A 19,461-nucleotide genomic window follows, 5' to 3' on the forward strand; every position below is an offset into this window, starting at 1 on the left:
TCCTAAGTAACTAGGATTACAGGTGTGAGCCCGGTTTTTTTTGTTTTTGTTTTTGTTTTGATAGGGGATTGAATCCAGGACTTTGTACTTGGCTTTGCCACGCAGCCATTTTTTCGTTGCTTTATTTTATTTTGCATAGTGATTGTCAGCAACGTGTGGAGCTTCTCTTGTAGTCTTCCATGGAATGATTTTGTTTTTTGTTTTGTTGGTTGTGGGGCTTGAACTCTGAGCCTGGCACTGTCCCTGAGCTCTTCAGCTCAAGGTAAGCATTCTATCACTTGAGCCACAGTGCCACATCCAGTTTTCTGGTGGTTAATTGGATATAAGTCTCACAGACTGTCCTGTCTGGGCTGGCTTTGACCCATGACCCATAGATCTCAGCCTCCTGAGCAGCTAGGATTACAGGCTTGAGCTACTGGCGCCTAGCTAGATTGATTTTTTTTTTTTTTTTTTTTTGGTCAGTCATGGAGCTTGAACTCTGGGCCTGAGCATGTCCCTTAGCTCTTCAGCTCAAGGCTAACACTCTACCATTTGAGCTACTCTGCCACTTCCATTTTTTTTTAACTTTAATTACAATGGTTTATTTTAAGCATATAAATTTATTAATGAAATGTTAGACAAAATCAGTGCTATGTAAATCTACAAATTGAATGTTATTTTCATTCACAGTATTATCGTGGTTTTGATAGCTTAACTGAATAAAAGTTTATATTTACATTTTTGTTCGATGATCTAGCAGGGTTGTTTAAAATAGCTATATTTCAAGCTGTCTGTACATTACAACAGAGGGACCAGTATATCTAAATTATTTTAAATATTTAAAAGTGTCAGCTTTAAGACAACCGTAATTTTGAACAGCAAACAGCATAAGACATAACTTTCACTTGAACCCAAATCTCAAATTTTTGAGCAATTTTTCCAAGTTATAGCTATTTATTATTAAAGTCATAATCCTTTGGCATCTTCCTTTTTATTTTTGTGTTGATACTTAGGCATGAACTTAGGGCTTTGGCACTGTCCTTAATTTTTCCACTTAAGGCTAGCACTTGAGTCATAGCTCCACTTCCAGCTTTTTGGTGGTTAGTTGAAAATAAGAATCTTATGGACTTTCCTGCTTGAGGTGGCTTCAATTTTTTCTTCCTTTCTTTCTTTCTTTTTTTTTTTTTGCCAGTCCTAGGGCTGAACTAAGGGCTTGGGCACTGTCCCTGAGTTTGTTTTGCTCAAAGCTAACACTCTACCACTTGAGCACAGCACCACTTCTAGTTTTTCTGTTTATGTGATCCTGAGGAATTGAACCCAAGGCTTGATGCATTGTAGGTAAGCACTCTACCACTAAGCCACATTCTCAGCCCTTTTTTAAAAAAAAAAAATTATTAATTTGTATTTATTTATTGCCACTACTAGGGCTTGAACTTAAGACCTTGAGTTTTCTGGGCTTGCTTGTTCATCTGGTGCTCTACCACTTGAGCCACATGGCCAGTCTGGCTTTATTGGTAGCCTTTTATGATTTTTGAAAGGGCTGGCCTAGACAGTGAGCCTCTAGGAGGCTATAGATAGGACCAGAGGTCCTACCTGCATGTTGGTTGAGGTGGAGAGTTTTGCTAACTTTTGCCCAGACTGGCCTCCCAATTTTCAGTCTTCCCAATCTCTGCCTCCCCAGTGTGATCCGGCAATCTCAGTGATGCACGTATATCCAGAGGAAAGAAATCAGTATACTGAAGAAACATCTGCATGGCTGTGTTCACAATTGCCAAGATATGGAATTAAGCAGTGTCTGATAACAGTTAGCGATTTGATGAATAGGTAAAGAGAATGATACATGTATATGCTGGAATACTATAAAAGAATGAAACCCTGTCATTTGTGACAACGTGGACAACATTCAGTGAAGTGAACCAGGGACAAAAAGACAAGCACTGCATGATTTCACTAGTGGAGTCTAGAAAAGGTGAACTCATAGGGGTAAAGAATCAAATGCTGACTACCAGAGGCTGGAGAGAGAGGGATAGGGGGAAGGTTGATCAAATGGTACCAAGTTACTGTTAGGAGTAAGACATTCTCCTTATGGTATTGCACAATATAGTGATTGTAGATAACAGTTTTTTGTGTTTTTTTGTTTTTTTTGTTGTTGTTGTTGTTTTTTGTCGATTGAGGGTCTTGAACACTGGGCCTGTGCACCGTCCCTAAGCTCTTCAGCTCAAGGCTAGCACTCTACCACTTGAGCCATAGTGCTGCTTCCGGCCTTTTCTGTTTATATGGTGCTGAGGAATTGAACCCAGGGCCTCATGCATGCGAGGCAAACACTCTACCACTGAGCCACTTTCCCAGCTCTAGATAACAGTTTTGTACTCTGTATTTCAAAAGATTAAAAGAAAGAAAATGTGTTTGCCATGAAGAAATGATAGATTTTTGAGGAGATAAATATGTTTAATCTGATTTAAATTTATATTTGGGATAGGAATGTGGCCTAGTGGATTACAGAATGTTTCATTTGTTAAAAAAACAAATTCAAGCTGGGTGCTGGTGGTTCACACCTGTAATCCTAGCTACTCAGGAGACTGAGATCTGAGGATCGAAGTTTAAAGCCAGACCTGGCAGGAAAGTCCGGGAGACTCTTACCTCCAATAAGCCACCAGAAAAACCAGAAGTGGTGCTGTGGCTCAAGTGGTAGAGCACTCCTCTTGAGCTGAAGAGCCGAGGGACAGTGCTTAGGCCCAGAGTTCAAGACCCATGACAGACAAAAAAAAAAAATCATTTGTGTGATTTCTGTTATTTCCATCCATACATAGCATTTTGTTTGACTCTACCTCCCAAATGCTCTCCCTTGCCTTCCCTTCTTTCTTACCCTGTCCTCACCCTCATCACTTCTCTTCCTTGTTAGTCCCTGCCTGAGGTCTTTTAAGGAATTAAACATAAAATAAAGTAGTTGATAAACAGATATTTAAAAATTCTTACTGACAGGTTGGAAGTATGGTTTAGTGGTAGAGTGCTTGCCTAGCATACTTGAAACCTTGGATACCATTCCTCAGTACCACATAAACAGAAAAAGCCAGAAGTGGTGCCGTGACTCAAGTGGTAGAGTGCTAGCCTTGTGCAAAAAGCTCAGGGACTGTGCCCAGCCCTGAGTTCAAACTCCAGGACTAACAAAGACAAATTCTTACTGACATTTGTGTATTTTACAATTAAAAATGTTAAATGATAAGCTAGGTATCAGTGGCTCATGCCTATAATCCTAGCTACTCAAGAGGCTGAGATCTGAGCGTTCACAGCCAGCCTGGGCAGGAAAGTCTGTAAGACTCTTACCTCCACTTAACCACCAGAAAACCATAGTGGTGCTGTGGCTCAAGTGGTAGAACTCTAACCTTGAGCTGAAATGCTGAGGGACAAGACCCAGGCCCAGAGGTCAAGCCTCATGACTGAGCCCCCCTCAAAAAAGGTTAAATTATATAACATACATAAAGTATTTCATGAAAACTTTACACAAACTTGGTAAGGCTAAGATTCCTTTTGACTATAACTGTCAACCTCTGTCCTTCTCTAGAAGTAACAACTATTACCAGTATAGTATGAATTCAGCCAGGATATTTTCTACCTACTTCTGTACACAAATACTCTTAGTGTGTGATACTGTTTTATGTTTTTGTATTGCTTTTTTTGTACTGGTGCTGGGGCTTGAACACTAGGCCTTGGTGTGCTGGTCCTGAACTTGTGTGCTCACTGTAATAACCCCCCTTAAATTATTAATTTTTTGGAGGGGTCCAGTCGTGGGGCCTGAACTCTGGGCCTGGGCGCTGTCCCTCAGCTCTTCAGCTCAAGGCTAGCGCTCTACCACTTGAGCCACAGCACCACTTCCGGCTTTTTTCTATTTGCTTATGGGGTGCTAAGGAATTGAACCCAGGGCCTCAGGCATGCAAGGCAAGCACTCTACCACTGAGCCACCTTCGCAGCTCCCCCCCCTTAAATTATATAATATAGATAAACCATGATTCATTTAATAGGGATAAGCCAAAATTATTACTCTCATAGCCACTGGATTATTAGAAATAGTGCTAATAAACACCTTTATATGAGTCACTTAGTGAACCCACGTGTATATATTTAGGATAGATGCTGAGGAATAGAATTCATAGGTACTTATGGTGTGACTATATTATATTCTGGTTTGCCCTGCAGAGCTGCTGTTTTATTTCCACTTGCATGGGGAGAAACTTCCACGTATACAACAGTGCTTCATGCTAAAAGACATAGTAAAATCTGCTTATACTAGAAGCTGGTATCATCTTTTGGTGATACTGGGGTTTGAACTGAGGGCTTGCTAGGCTGGTACTTTGCCACTTGAGCCATAACTCAGCCTTTTGTTTTAATGTAAATTTTCCTGATTAATAGGGAAGTTAACTCATCTCTGTATGTTTATTGGCTGTTTGTATTTCCTTTTGTATAAATTGCTTGCTTATGTCCTTTGGCTGTTTTTATTTTGGATCATCATCTTATTGATTCGTAGGATGTTTTGTTTTATGCTGTATGGTTTCTTTCTTCAAGTTTTGTGCTTTGATATATCCAGGGACAGCATTGTGTCTTTCAAAAAACACTATTGCATATTGCTTTTTTGTTGTTGTTGTTGGTGGTCATGGGGCTTGAACTCTGAGCCTAGGAGATCTCCCTGTGCTCTTCAGCTCAAGGCTAGCACTCTACTACTTGAGCTACAGCGCTGTTTCTAGCTTTTTCTATTTATATGGTGCTGAGGAATCGAACCTAGGGCCTCATGCATGCAAGGCAAGTACTCTACCACTGAACCACCTTCCCAGCCCTGCTTTTTTTTTTTTAGAGGGGGGGGGTAGTTGTGGGGATTGAACTCTGGGCCTGGGCACTGTCACTGAGCTCTTCAGCTCAAGGCTAGCACTCTACCACTTGAACCACAGCACCACTTCTGGCTTTGAACCATGAACCTTAGGTCTCAGCCTCCTGAGTAGCCAGTGCCCAGCTAAAATTTTTAAATACATGTCAAAAGCAATGTGCAGCCAGACACTGGTGACTCATTCCTGTAATCATAACTACTCAGGAGGCTGAGATCTGAGGATCACAGTTCAAAGCCTGGGCAGGAAAGTCCTTGAGACTCTTATCTCCAGTAAACCACCAGAAAACTGGAAGTGGTGTTGTGGCTCAAGTGGTAGAGTGCTTGCCTTGAGCTGAAGAGCTCAAGGACAGCACTCATGTCCAGAGTTCAAGCCCCATGACTAACCAAAAAAAAAAATGGAGATAAGAGGGGTCTGGGAAGGTGGCTCAGTGGTAGAGTGCTTGCTTTGCATGCATGAGGCTCTGGGTTCGATTCCTCAGCACCACATAAGCGGAAAAAGAGAAGTGGTGCTATGGCTCAAGTGGTAGAGCACTAGCCTTGAGCTGAAGAGCTGAAGGGCTGCCCAGGCCCAGAGTTCAGGCCCCACGACTGACACACACACACGCACACACACACACACACACACACACACACACTTCAGGCCCCACCACACACACACACTTCAGGCCCCACCACACACACACACACGCGCACACACACACACACACACACACGTCTCATGGTACTCAGGAAGCTAAGATCTCAGGCCCCACGACACACACACACACACACACACACACACACACACACACTTCAGGCCCCACGACACACACACACACACACACACTTTAGGCCCCACGACACACACACACACACACACTTCTCATGGTACTCAGGAAGCTCTTAGGCCCCACGACACACACACACACACACACACACACACACACTTCAGGCCCCACGACACACACACACACACACACACACACACACACACTCTTCAGGCCCCACGACACACACACACACACACACACACACACACACACACACTTCAGGCCCCACGACACACACACACAGAGACACACACACACACACACACACACACACACACACGTCTCATGGTACTCAGGAAGCTAAGATCTCAGGATCGAGGTTCAGAGCCATCCCAGGCAGGAAAATCAGTGAGATTCTTATTTCCAGTAAACCACCAGAAAACCGGAAGTGCTGCTGTGGCTCAAGTGGTAGAACGCTAACTCTGAACTGAAGAGCTCAGGGACAGGGCCCAGGCCCAGAGTTCAAACCCCACAACCAACCAAAAAAAAAAAGTCTCATGGAATTTCCTGCCTGGAGCTGGCTTTGAACCTTGTCAGATCTCAGGCTCCCGAGTAACTAGAATTGCAGGCATGAGCCACTGGCACCTGACTAATCGTCTTTTAAAATGAATAGTTCTTTTAACATATATCTGTTCTAGATGCTTATTATCTAAACTTATAAAAGAGAACTAGTGAGATGTATAGTAACAGGTGGGAAAATTTAGTGTCTTGTTTTTCTAGCAATTCCCAAAGTGCGACTGGAGACAATCTACATTTGCGGAGTTGATGAAATGAGCACCCAAGATATCTTTTCCTACTTTAAAGAGTATCCTCCTGCTCACATTGAATGGCTGGATGATACTTCGTGTAAGTACACCACATTTTCTGTTTACTATGCTTTTGTGTATGACTTTTAGAGGTTTTACTATCTTTTGATAAAAAGTGATAATGACCCAGATTATATATCTTTATGCCTAACCTTTTCCCTTAACATAAGAAAAAGAAACTGCTTGTTGATGAGAATGACCATGCCTTAGGTAGTCTGTCAGCTTGTATTCTATTAGATTCCAAGTTAGCTCAGAGGTGTTAACCCAAGCTCTAGGAAATTAGTTGCTGTCAACTGAGTAGTATATGTAATTGAAGCTTCTTTAACACCCACAGTTTCCCAAAAATGGGTATCCAACTATGTAGACGTGGGCTGTTTTTAGAGCTTTAAGCTTTGTCATTAAGGCTTGCCATACAGTACCTTAGAGGGTTTGCCTTCCGTGTCTCTGACTTAAATTACTCTCACTTACACCCCAAGTCTGGCCTCATGTCAGGTAACCACTTTTCTGGCCCCTTGTTATCTTGACTCATTTCTAGTTCAGCTTTCCTTGCCACCAGCTGACTGGCCAATGACATTGTACCCAAGATAGCAGATGGGTTTTTTTTGTTTTTTTGTTTTTTAGTGGTTTTCTAAGTGTTCACTGAATAAAGAAACATGACTAAATGAAAGTTTTTTTTTTCTCATTGCTCATCTGCTTAACTTATACTGTGCAAATCAATGCTCTGTAAATCTTTTTCTATAGAGGTTCAAATAGTAAATATTTTAAGGTATATATAGACTGTTGGTCCATGTCATATTTATTCAATTCTGCTATGACAGCATCAGAGTTTTCTTTTTCAGCATTCCTGGGGTTTGAACTTAGGGCCTGCTTAGCAGGCAGGCACTCTACCACTTGCCACACTCTTAGCCCTTGAAATCAACTATAAACATATATACTGAATATGTCTTGCTATTTGCAGTAGAAATTCTTTACAAAACCAAGTGGTGGTTTTGTAAATAACAAACTTAAGGCTGAATTTGGCCTGTGAGTTACAGTTTTCTAGCCCTTAATATTTAAGTCATTAGAACTTTAGCTAAGGAATGTTAAAAGTTTCAGTGACTTTTAGAATGATCATGTTCAACTATTTCATAATTGTGCATCAGTAACTGAAAAATATGTAAAGGAAATTATTTACCCTGGCAAGTGGTTTATTTAGTAACAGAAGTGAGTCATTAGACCTTCATTTACTATGCTTTTATATACATATATATGCATATACATATATACCAGCATATCTATATGTACATATGTATACATATATTTGTGTGTGTGTGAAGTGCATGCATGCGTGTGTGCCTGCCAGTAGTGGGCTTGAACTCAGAGCCTGGTGCTGTCACCTTTTTGCTCAAGGCTGACATTCTTCCACTTGAGCCACAGGTCCATTTCTGGCTTTTTGCTGGTTAATTGGAGATAAGAGTCTGCCCATGCTGGCTTCAAACAGTGATCCTCAGATATTTGTCTCTTGAGAGACTAAGATTTCAGGCATGAGCCACTAGTGTTCAGTTTGAGAAATACTGTTTGGAATAGGAGGTTTCTTTTCCACGTCTCTAAGCCTTTTTTGCTGCTAATTCTCTTCCTTAACGATGTAAATTAGCTAAGTGGTTGTCATGCTTCTATTGTTTATATCCTGTGACTATCTTCCTCATCCATAGTTTAAGATAGGGGAACATGATTTAGCATGTATAGATAACAGAGACTAGCAGAAGGCTCTCCTGCAGGGGGCAGTAATACAATAGACAATCTTTATATATTTGATAGTTATCATCAAGAACTGCTAACATTTAGCTTGGTGTACTCAATCTACTCAGGAGGCCAAGGCAGAAGGATCACTTTGAGTCTAGGAGTTCAAGGCCAGCTTAGCCACCTATTATCAAGAACCTATCAAAAACAAAACAACAAACTTGCTAAGATTAGCTAGCACTCACTGTGTCCAGGCAGGTGTTCATTTAAGACAAAGTTTCAGTCTAACCCAGGTTATCCTTGAACTTGAGATCTTCCTGCCTGTACTTGCCAATGCTGGTATTATAAGCATGCACTGTCTAGCCCAGCTTCTAGGCAGTTAAAAATATACAGAATCCTTTTTCATGTAATACTTTGTAGAAATGAGTTTGAGAATACAGCTCTAGACTAAGTTCACGAAAGAGGCTTTACTACAATTCCTCCCCCCCGCCCCCACCCCCCCCCTGTCATGGGGCTTGAACTCTGGGCCTGGGGGCTGTCCCTCAGCTCTTCAGTCAAAGCAAACGCTCTGCCACTTGAGGCCCAGTGCCACTTCCAGTTTTCTGGTGATTAATTGGAGATTAGAGTGTCACAGATTTTCCTGCCCCCAGCTGGCTTTGGACCTTGATTCTTAGATCTCGGCTAGGATTACAGGTGTGAGCCACCAGCACTGGGCTTACTACTACTTTTATACTTCTTTTCATTAGCTAGTTTATACATTTACTAATGAAAATTCGTAGACAGAAAATGTGCCTAATCCGTTGCCAAGAAACTTACTGTTTAGCCAGTATCTGTGGCTCATGCCTGTAATCAATCCTAGCCACTCAGGAGGCAGAGATCTGAGGATCTGTTTGAAACCAGCCCAACCAGTCTAAAACACATCTCCAATTAACCAAATCAAAAGCTAGAGGGGAGGTGTTGCTCCAGTGGTAGAGTGCCAGCCTAGAGCAAAAGAACTTACCAAGAGCACCAAGCCCTGAGTTCAAGCCCTAGTGTCTCACATGCACATATACACATTCACACAAGTTACCATTTAATGCAGGGTAATGTTTTATTTTTTAAAAAATTTTAAGCCGTGGGGGGGGGGGGGGGGAGGTGGGGGGGCTGGTGGCTCACACCTGTAATCCTAGCTACTCAGGAGATCTGAGGATCACAGTTCAAAGCCAGCTTGGGCAGGAGAGGCTGTGAGACTCTTATCTCCAATAAGCCAGAAAACCAGAAGTGGCACTGTGGCTCAAGTGTTAGAGCACTAGCCTTGAACTGAAGAGCTGAGGGACAGCGCCCAGGCCTAAAGTTCAAGCCCCATGACTGACCAAAAAAATATTTTTTTATTGCTTATTATAAAGATGATATACAGAGGGGTTACAGTTACATAAGTCAGGTAATGAATATATTTCTTTTGGGACATGCCACCCCTTTCCTTTTGTGCTCCCCCAGGTTTTCTCTCCCATCCCCATCTACAAGTTGTATAGTTCATTTTCTTTCTTCTTTTTTTGTTTTTTTAACCAGTCCTGGGGCTTGAACTCAGGGCTTGGGCCCTGTCAGTGAGCCTCTCTATAGTCAGCTGGCACTCTACCACTTGAGCCACAGCACTTCTTCTGGCTTTTTCTAAGTAGTTTATTGGAGGTAAGAGTCACATAGACTTTATTGCTTGGGCTGGCTTCAAACCACAATACTCAGATCTCAGCCTCTGGAGTAGCTAGGATTACACGCCACCGGTGCCCAGCTGTGTAGTTCATTTTCAACATAATGTCCAGTGCTGCATTTGTTTACCTTTTGTCTCTCCATTTCTGTGGATAATTGTTTTTTAAATTTTATTTTATTTTAGGTAATGTGGTTTGGCTGGATGAAATAACAGCCACACGAGCACTTATTAATATGAGCTCTCTGCCAGCCCAGGATAAGATAAGAAGCAGGGATGCCAATGAAGACAAGTCATCTGAAAAAAGCAAAAAAGGTAGCTAAACACCAAGGAGGGAACTTTGGTCTGAAAGTGCTATTTCTTACACATACTTGTTTGAGACTTTGTGTTTTTCAGAAACATCTGAGGTGAAAACTATGATGCTTTGGCTCATCACTAAATAAGAGTAGTAAATACTAAGTTGTAAAAATTATATGAGATGGAGTTTCATTAAGGTTCATCTTATTCCTCACATTCCATTTTAGACAAGCAGGAAGACAGTTCAGATGATGATGAGGCTGAAGAAGGAGAAGTTGAAGATGAGAACCCAAGTGATGTAGAGGTTAGTAATAAAGTCAAGATATTATTAGATTTTATTGTAAAAAGAAAAAATTGCTTACTGTGTTTTTAGACTTAGTCTCAAAGACTTAGTACAACTTGGTAAATTGTATTCTTCTGGCTTTCACCACAGACCTTCTAAGGATGCCCCGTCCCCTCCGGCTTCAAGCTCAAGTGGATATGTTTATGTTGGGTCTTAGAATGGTATCCCACATTTCTGCATAAATGAAAGACAATTACTTTTGAACTGTTATCAATTAAGTAAAATTAAGAAAAAGCAAGAAGGGCTGGAGGTATAACTCAGTGGTAGAGCACCTATTTAGCAAGCATGAAACCCTGGACTTGATCCCAAAAATTGAAAAGAAAAAGCAAGTGGTGGCATATTTCCTAGTGGATTATGAACTGTTGTTAGAAATATTAGAGTGTATATACTTTTTTCTCACACTGCTTGGGTCAGTCCCAAGGCTTTGTATAATCTAGTCAGTGCTCCACCACTAGGCTCCGAAGCTAAGTATATTTATTTTAATTATGAAGTGGCTACTGTTAACAAATTTTAGGTGCTGAGGACAGTCATCAAGCAAAACAAAGTCCTCATTTCTTGGAACTTATATTCTACTTGAGGAGACAATACATGGATATACAGATATATAATGCTAGAAAATGATATGAAGGAAAGTAAAGAAAGTAAAGGGGCTAGAGAATGTGGAGACTTTGGCCAAGGTATTGAGAGAAGACCTGGGACACTGAAATTCTGTGGAGGAGCTCATGTTGTAATGGCGATGTGTATTAAAGGTAGAATGCTTTCTTAATGGCAGCTTGTCCATAGCATATACATTTATAAAAGGACAAACTTTACACTGAAAATGCTCTCTTTCTCCTTAAGTTGGACACATTGTCTCAGGTAGAAGAAGAATCTCTGTTAAGAAATGATCTTCGTCCTGCTAACAAACTTGCTAAAGGAAATAGGTTATTCATGAGATTTGCTACAAAAGGTAAATTTGGTATTTATAATAATTTTCATTTTCCATCAAAGTGATTAATTATTGAGTGATCTTTTTGTCTAGAAGTTAGATCAAGTAGTATCCAAGTTCCCTTTGAACTGTAATTTCCTGTGTTCATAAAGAAATCTTTCTAAACTTTTATAATATATAAATAATAATATTATTAGCATATGTTAATTGTACAGAATAAATGGGTTTCATTATGACATTTCTGTAATACATATAACTTTGATCATATTTCACCCCTTGTTACTCTTTCTCATCCCCTGTTCTCTTTCTTCTATGTCCTTGATATGGTATCCCTTTTACTTTTATGTCTCTTCCCTTTTAAAATTCTATATAAGAGAAAACCTGTGATACTTGACCATTTATTTCACTTAATGTGATAATCTCGTTTCTCCATTTTCCTTTAAATCAAATAATTTCATTCTTTATGGCTTAATAAAAACTCCAGTGTGTATATTACAATATTTGCTTTATTCGTTTATTCCATAGTTTGGCTGTTGTGAATAGTACAGTGATAAATGTAGATGGCTTCATTGTATACTGTCTACTTTCCTTCGGGTTTATGTCAGTAGTGGTGTAAGATCATATGGTAATTCTATTTTCAGTTTTTTGAGGAATCTTCATACTTATTTTAGTAAGTGATACAGCAGCTGCCCAATTTACATTGCCATCCACAGTATATAATTTCCCTTCATTCTTGCCAACATTTGTTGTTTTTCACTTTTTCAGTGATAGTCATTTTGCCTAGGATGAGATAGAATTTTTTTTTTTGGAGGTCCGGTCGTGGGGCCTGAACTCTGGGCCTGGGCGCTGTCTCTCAGCTCTTCAGCTCAAGGCTAGCACTCTACCCCTTGAGCCATAGCGCCTCTTCCGGCTTTTTTCTTTTTTCTTATGTGGTGCTGAGGAATCGAACCCACATGCATGCAGGGCAAGCGCTCTACCACTGAGCCACCTTCCCAGCCCCAGATGAGATAGAATTTTAAATTTTGATTTACCTTTATTTCCTGTCCTGACCCGCAGGACGTCAACGAGGGCAGTGAACCTAAGCTAGAAGGAATGAAGGGACAAGAGACACAAAGAATGACAGCAAGACAAGGGTTCTGATCAAGCTGCAAATTTTTATTTTTCACACAGGGGTATTTATATGCTTGGAATAAGGAAGCTTTTTCATTGGCCGTTAAGGAAGCTTTTTCATTGGTCATAGCAGTGCAAGATGTTTGCTTAGGGCAGGGGGAAAGGGTGGTCGTTAGCAGTTGCAGGATATTTACTTAGGGCAGATGAGGGTCGATTCTGTAAACTCAGCCTCAAGATGTTCCAGTGAGATAGTCAAGCCTATTATGTTGAGAAACTCAACTTTTGGCTCCCGACAATTTCCCTGATGGCTGAAAGTGGTAAACATTTTTTTCATCTATTTATTATTAGCCCTAAACTTCTCTGAAGCAATTTCTAACTTTGAAGGTGGAAATTAGCTATTTGTATGCAAACTTGTTATTTTCTGTTAATGTTGATTTACTCCATGCACTTTTCAGCCAGTTATCATCTGGACTATAAAACTATAAAAACTTACTTTTTAATTGTTATAGCAGTAACCTGAGTTGACATAACTGATAGCCTTTCTGTGCTGATCTCCATTAAACTGTGCATACTAATTTTTTTCTGTTTTTGTTTTGTTTTGTTTTGTTTTTTGGGTCCATTCGTAGGGCCTGAACTCTGGGCCTGGGCGCTGTCCCTCAGCTCTTCAGCTCAAGGCTAGCGCTCTACCAGTTGAGCCATAGCGCCACTTCCAGCTTTTTTCTTTTTGCTTATGTGGTACTGAGGAATTGAACCCAGGGCCTCAGGCATACAAGGCAAGCACTCTACCACTGAGCCACCTTCCCAGCCCCTAATTTTTTTCTTTATTGTTATACATTTAGCTGTCCAAGGGACGTTTTGGTTTTTTTTTTTTTTTTATCCTTCTCTTTCTGGTACCAGAGATTAAACCCAGTACATTGCGCTTACTAAGCAAGTGCTTTGCCACTGAGCTATATCTCAGCCCCAAGGGAGATTTTATTGTGATATTTTGATGTATGCCTACAATGTATACCAATCAACCCACTCCCTCTTATCATTCTCCCTTCCTTCTTCTTAAAATAAGTTTAGAGGTTTTATTGTTGTACATGCTGATTTTTGGTAGGAACTTAAAATATACATGTATGCATATTTATATATAAATATAAATATTGTTTTAATCATTTGAGATTGGACTGGAGTTAGCACCACTAACTACTTTGAGTGTATATTTCTGAAACACAGGGGAATTTTCTTATACATGGTATAGTTTTAAAAATCTGAAAATTTAGCATCGATATCATACTATTACCTAATCTAAATGCCATGTTTAGATTTCATCAGTTGCTCTAAAAAGTATGTTCTGTGTAGATTCCCTTAGACATAAGTACCTAAGTGTACCATATCTTCTTAGTTTCCCTTAATCTAGAACTACTACTTTGCTTTGTTTTCTTGTACTAATGTATTTTTTAGAGTACAGAGGCAGGGTGCTAGTGGCTCACGCCTACAAGCCTAGCTACTCAGGAGACTGAGATCTGGTTCAAAGCCATCCCAGGCAGAACAGTTCCCCTAAGACTCTTATCTGCAATTAACCACTCAAAAACTTCAAGTGGTGCTGTGGCTTAAGTGGTAGAGCACTAACCTTGAGCACAAAGAGGCTCAGGGACAGCACCCAGACCCTGAGTTCAAGCTCTGCACCTGACCAAAAAACAAAGGTATAGAGGCTCAGGATGTGATGTGGGGAGTCGATAGACTGTCGGTGTGTGAGAACTAGCAGGAGATGGTTGGAGCATCTGGATAGGGAGGTTGAATGCTGTCAAAATAGATTATTTGTAACTATGAGAATGAAAACTAGGAAATGGGCTGAGGGTGCTACTTGAGGGGCATGGAGTGTGATAGAGGGAGTGAGATTGATCCAGAATACAGTGTAAACATGAGTAGAGATGTAACAATGAAATCCTTCCCCAGTATCACTTAAAATAAGCTTAAAAAAAAGTATGGAAACTCATTATTTTATAGAATATTTCAGTTTGAGTTTGATGTTTGTTTCTGATTAAATTCAGGTTGTACATATGAGGCAAGAACACTGCAAATGTGATGCTGTGTCTTTTTTAAAAAAATTATTGTTGTTTTAGAGGTGATATGCAGTGGGGTTAGCTTTACATGCATCAGATATTATGTACATTTCCTTTTACAAAGTGTCATTTCTTCCCTTATTCTCTCCCATTCCCTCCACCCCCTCCCCACCCACGAGTTGCATAGTTCACCTTCATCAGTGTACTCCACTGCTGCATCTTTTCTGTTTTTCCTCTGAATCTTGCCCTTCCTCCACCCTCCCACAGATGAGCACATGAATGCACCATATATAAGATAAAGAATACAAAGTCAGGTGCCGGTGGCTCATGCCTATAATACTAACTACTCAAGTGGCTGAGATCTGGAATCACTGTTCAAAGCCAGCCCAGGCAGGAAAGTCTGTGTGACTCTTATCTCCAGTTAACCACCAGAAAACCAGAAGTGGCTCTGTGGCTCAAGCGGCAGAGTGCTTGCCTTGAGCTGAAGAGCTCAGGCACAGTGCCCAGGCCCAGAGTTCAAGCCCCATAACTGGAAAAAAAAAAACAGATAAAGAATACAGAGTCTAAAAATAAAAGAGGAGCTGGGAATGTGGCTTAGTGGTAAGAGTGCTTGCTTAGCATGCATGAAGCCCTGGGTTTGATTCCTCAGTACCACACAGACAGAAAAGCTGGAAGTGGTGCTTTGGCTCAAGTGGTAGAGTACCATCCTTGAGCAAAAGAACCTCAGGCCCTGAGTTCAAGTCCCAGGACTGCCAAAAAAAAAAAAAATTAAAGTCCTTTGTTTCTATATCTTTGGAGTTCATTTCAATATGACTGTTATTTTGTGTGTGTGTGTGTGTATATATATATGTATATATATATATATATATATATATGAATGAAGAGGTGCTTGAGTATTGCACCTTTGTGATTCTCTCCTAAGACTATCCTCTTTTAGTCTCACTGTATGTGAATACTTGAATTCTGTGTAATTGGTCATATCCCAGTACGTTTTAAGTCTTAACATCTGCATATCAGGGAGAACACGCACTGTTTGTCTTCTGATCTTGGCTTACTTCACCATAATTTGTTCTAGTTCCATCCACTTCCCTGAAAATGACATTATTTTATTCTTCTAATAGCTGTGTAAAATTCCATTCTAATAGGTACTAAATTTTTGCATCTACTCATCTATTGTGGGGCATCTGGGTTGTTTCCATATCTTGGCTATTGTGAAAAGTGGCAGCAATGAACATGGATGTGCAGGTATCTTTATCATATCCTGGCTTGTGATGCTCAGGATACATGCCCAGGAGTGGTATGGTGGGTCATAGGGAAGGTCTATGTTTAACTTTTTGAGGAACCTCCAGACTGCTTTCCAGAGTGGTTTTTTTTTTTTTTTTTTTTTTTGGGTCCGGTCATGGGCCTGAACTCTGGGCCTGGGCGCTGTCCTTCAGCTCTTCAGCTCAAGGCTAGCGCTCTACCGCTTGAGCCACAGCGCCACTTCCGGCTTTTTTCTTTTTGCTTATGTGGTGCTGAGGAATTGAACCCAGGGCCTCAGGCATGCAAGGCAAGCGCTCTACCACTGAGCTACCTTCCCAGCCCCCAGAGTGGTTTTTACTAGACTACATTCCCACCAGCAGGTAGTAAGGGTTCCTTTCCCCCATGTTCCCACCAGCATTTGTTATTACAATTCAATATGTTGGCCAGTCTAACTAGGGTAAGATGCTATCTCAGGGTTGTTGTGATTTGCATTTCCTTTATGGCCAAGGATGATGAAGCATTTCCTCATATGTTTCTTTACCATTTTTAGCTCTTCTTCTGAGAAGTCTCTTCTTAGCTTCCTTGCCCATTTAGTAATTGGTGTATTAAGTTTTGGAGGGGTTAGTTTCTTGATCTCTTTGGGTATTAGGCCTTTGTCTGATATATTGCTGGTCAAGATCTTTCCCCAATTGATTGGCTGTCTTTCTAGTTTAGAAACTGTCCTTAGCTGTGCAGAAACCTTTTCATTTTATTTATTTATTTTATTTTATTTTTTTGGGTCCAGTCGTGAGGCCTGAACTCTGGGCCTTGGCGCTGTCCCTCAGTTCTTCAGCTCAAGACTAGTGCTCTACCACTTGAGCCACAGCACCACTTCCGGCTTTTTTCTTTTTGCTTATGCGGTGCTGAGGAATCGAACCTAGGGCCTCATGCATGCAAGGCAAGCACTCTAACACAGAGTTACCTTCCCAGCCCCCAACCTTTTCATTTTAATGTAGTCCCACTTGTCAAGTCTCTGTCTATTGTACCCCTTGCTTTGTCATTTTTCAGTGCATCAGATCAGGGAATACATAGATTCATGAAGATGCTTACATGAATTACTTGATTAAGTTTGTGATCACCAGGTTTGTCCACTGTAAAGCTACTATTTATCCCTTTGTATTTAAAAAATTGGTGGAGAGCTGGGTTCTGGTGTCTTATAGCTGCAATCCTAGCTTCTCAGAAGGCTTGAGAGATCAGAGGGTTGCAGTTCGAAGCCAGCTCAGACAGAAAAGTCCCCATGAGACTCTTATCTCCAATAAACCACTCAAAAACCAAAGTGGTACTGTGGTTCAAGTGGTAGAGCGCTAGCCTTGAACACAAAAAGGCTCAGGGATAGCACTCAGGCCCTGAGTTTAAGCCCCACAACTGACAAAAAAGAAAATTGGTAGAGGGATAATTGTGAATAGCCTGTTGTTCGTCACTCTTCAATTCAGTAGCATTAGTATACATTAATGATTTCCTTGCTTTATCATTTCTTTATTAATTGGTATTTAGCTTTTGGTTTTTGGTTTTTTTTTTGAAGATGGAATTTTTATTTCATTATTTTATTCCAACAACTTAATTGATACGTAGACATACACACTGCACATATTTGAGGCACACAATTTGATGAGGAATCACATCAATAGAATATATTAACTCCCTGTTTTCCAGTTCATGTTTTGAGGATTTTTTTATGAGCAAATTAAAGCTTTTAGAATTTATTTTCCAAGTTTACACAACTCTTTAGCATTTAATCTAGGTTTCTGGACACAGAGTCTGTGGTAGTATTTTTTTTTTTGCGGGGGGGGGGGGGGGGGGAAGGTCTGGTCATGCGCCTGAACTCTGGGCCTAGGCGCTGTCCCTCAGCTCTTCAGCTCAAGGCTAGTGCTCTACCACTTGAGCCATAGCGCCACTTCTGGCTTTTTTCTTTTTGCTTATGTGGTGCTGAGGAATCGAACCCAGGGCCTCATGCATGCAAGGCAAGCGCTCTACCACTGAGCCACCTTACCAGCCCAAGTATTTTTTTTTCTTAATCCATACCCTCCGTTTTCTAAATATATCCTGAAACAGTCTGTGGAAATGTCATTAAGAAAACATCGTAGCTCCTAAAGCTGTTCTTTACAGAGTTTCATCTCAGACAATATATTATGCAACAAATCATTTAAACTCAGCTTTTCAGATAAGTTCTTGAGTTTTTACCCTAGACTAACTTCAGACCATGAGCCTCCTACATTGGTGGGATCACAGGTGTGTACATCACCATACCTGGCTTATTTGTTGAGATAATAGAGGCTTATTAGCTTTTTTTTTTTTTTTTTTTTTTTTTGCCGGTTGTGGGGCCTGAACTCTGGGCCTGGGCACTGTCCCTCAGCTCTTCAGCTCAAGGCTAGAGCTCTACCACTTGAGCCACAGAGCCACTTCCAGCTTTTTCTGCTTATATGGTGCTGAGGAAATGAACCCAGGGCCTCATGCATGCAAGGCAAGCACTCTACCACTGAGCACCTTCCCAGCCCACTTACTAGCCTTTTACCTCAGCTGTTGTACCTCTCTAATAGTTGATAGGTATGAGCCACAGCATGGTTGTCTTTAAGTTATATTGAGGAATATCATAAGAACATAGAGAAAATGGTTGGTTAAATATATGCACTTACATATAGTTTGATTCTTTAGCCTTTCTGCATTGTTATAATATTTATCTTTCAGACATGAATATTATCTTTCAGGGACAGTAAAAATCTACCTTTTCTGAAAAACTCATGCTTTTTAGAAATTTATGTCTTCCACGGTTATGGGTAGGAATCAAAGGCAGGGCCTCAGATATAAGTCAGTATAAGACCACTGAGCCACTCCTCAGTATCTTATTTATTTTTTATAATATTTCCTCTACTAACCTTGTTAGCTCTTCGACAGTTCAACCTCAGTTATCTCTGTGTTTTACTCTGTCTTCCCCATACTGTGTTGCCTTAGTATATATACCCTAAGAGAGTATGTTTACAGTGGCTCTTGCCTTTTTGTTATCCAATTACATTGATTTTTGTCTCAGTTATGGAAAATATTTCTCTCTCTCTCTCTCCCTCCCCCTTCTCACACACACAAACACACACTTCCATACTGTCTTCACACCCACAGGAAATTTTAGGTAACTGTTATATTGATTTTTAGATGACAAAAAGGAACTTGGGGCAGCCAGAAGAAGTCAGTACTACATGAAGTATGGGAATCCAAACTATGGAGGCATGAAAGGGATTCTTAGCAATTCCTGGTGAGTCTAAAATTATAATGTACAATCAAATAATTTTTGAAAAAATGGTACTTTAGGGTTTTTTTTTCCTTCCTTTTTTTTGCAGCAACTAGGGACTGAACTCAGGGCCTCCCATGTGCTAGTCTATTCTGATACTTGAACTGTACCTTCAGTCTTCTTTTAATTTTAATGTTCTATTCTTGTGCCAGTATGGGAGCTTTGAATTCATGACCTTATGCTATGTCTTGGCTTTTTCCCTTGGAACTGGCTGTCTACCACTTGAGCCACCCTTAAGAATTCTTGGAGTTGGGGCTGGGAAGGTGGCTCAGTGGTAGAGTGCTTGCCTTGCATGCCTGAGGCC

The 19,461-nt window shown here is 40.6% G+C and overlaps 1 protein-coding gene across 1 annotated transcript in view; it reads left to right on the forward strand.

Annotated features, from left to right (window-relative positions):
• Ncbp3 (nuclear cap binding subunit 3) overlaps positions 1-19,461 on the forward strand; it is a 50,652-nt gene that overhangs the window by 19,072 nt on the left and 12,119 nt on the right. The window contains exons 4-8 of the mRNA XM_042699448.1: positions 6,385-6,510; positions 10,057-10,185; positions 10,395-10,471; positions 11,351-11,459; positions 19,022-19,121. Of these exons, the coding sequence (XP_042555382.1) occupies positions 6,385-6,510; positions 10,057-10,185; positions 10,395-10,471; positions 11,351-11,459; positions 19,022-19,121 (541 nt within the window). The remainder of the gene's footprint in view (positions 1-6,384; positions 6,511-10,056; positions 10,186-10,394; positions 10,472-11,350; positions 11,460-19,021; positions 19,122-19,461) is intronic.

Source organism: Dipodomys spectabilis, unplaced genomic scaffold (assembly GCF_019054845.1).
Source record: "Dipodomys spectabilis isolate Male_0828 unplaced genomic scaffold, ASM1905484v1 ptg000250l, whole genome shotgun sequence".
In the NCBI taxonomy this organism is placed as follows: domain Eukaryota; kingdom Metazoa; phylum Chordata; class Mammalia; order Rodentia; family Heteromyidae; genus Dipodomys; species Dipodomys spectabilis.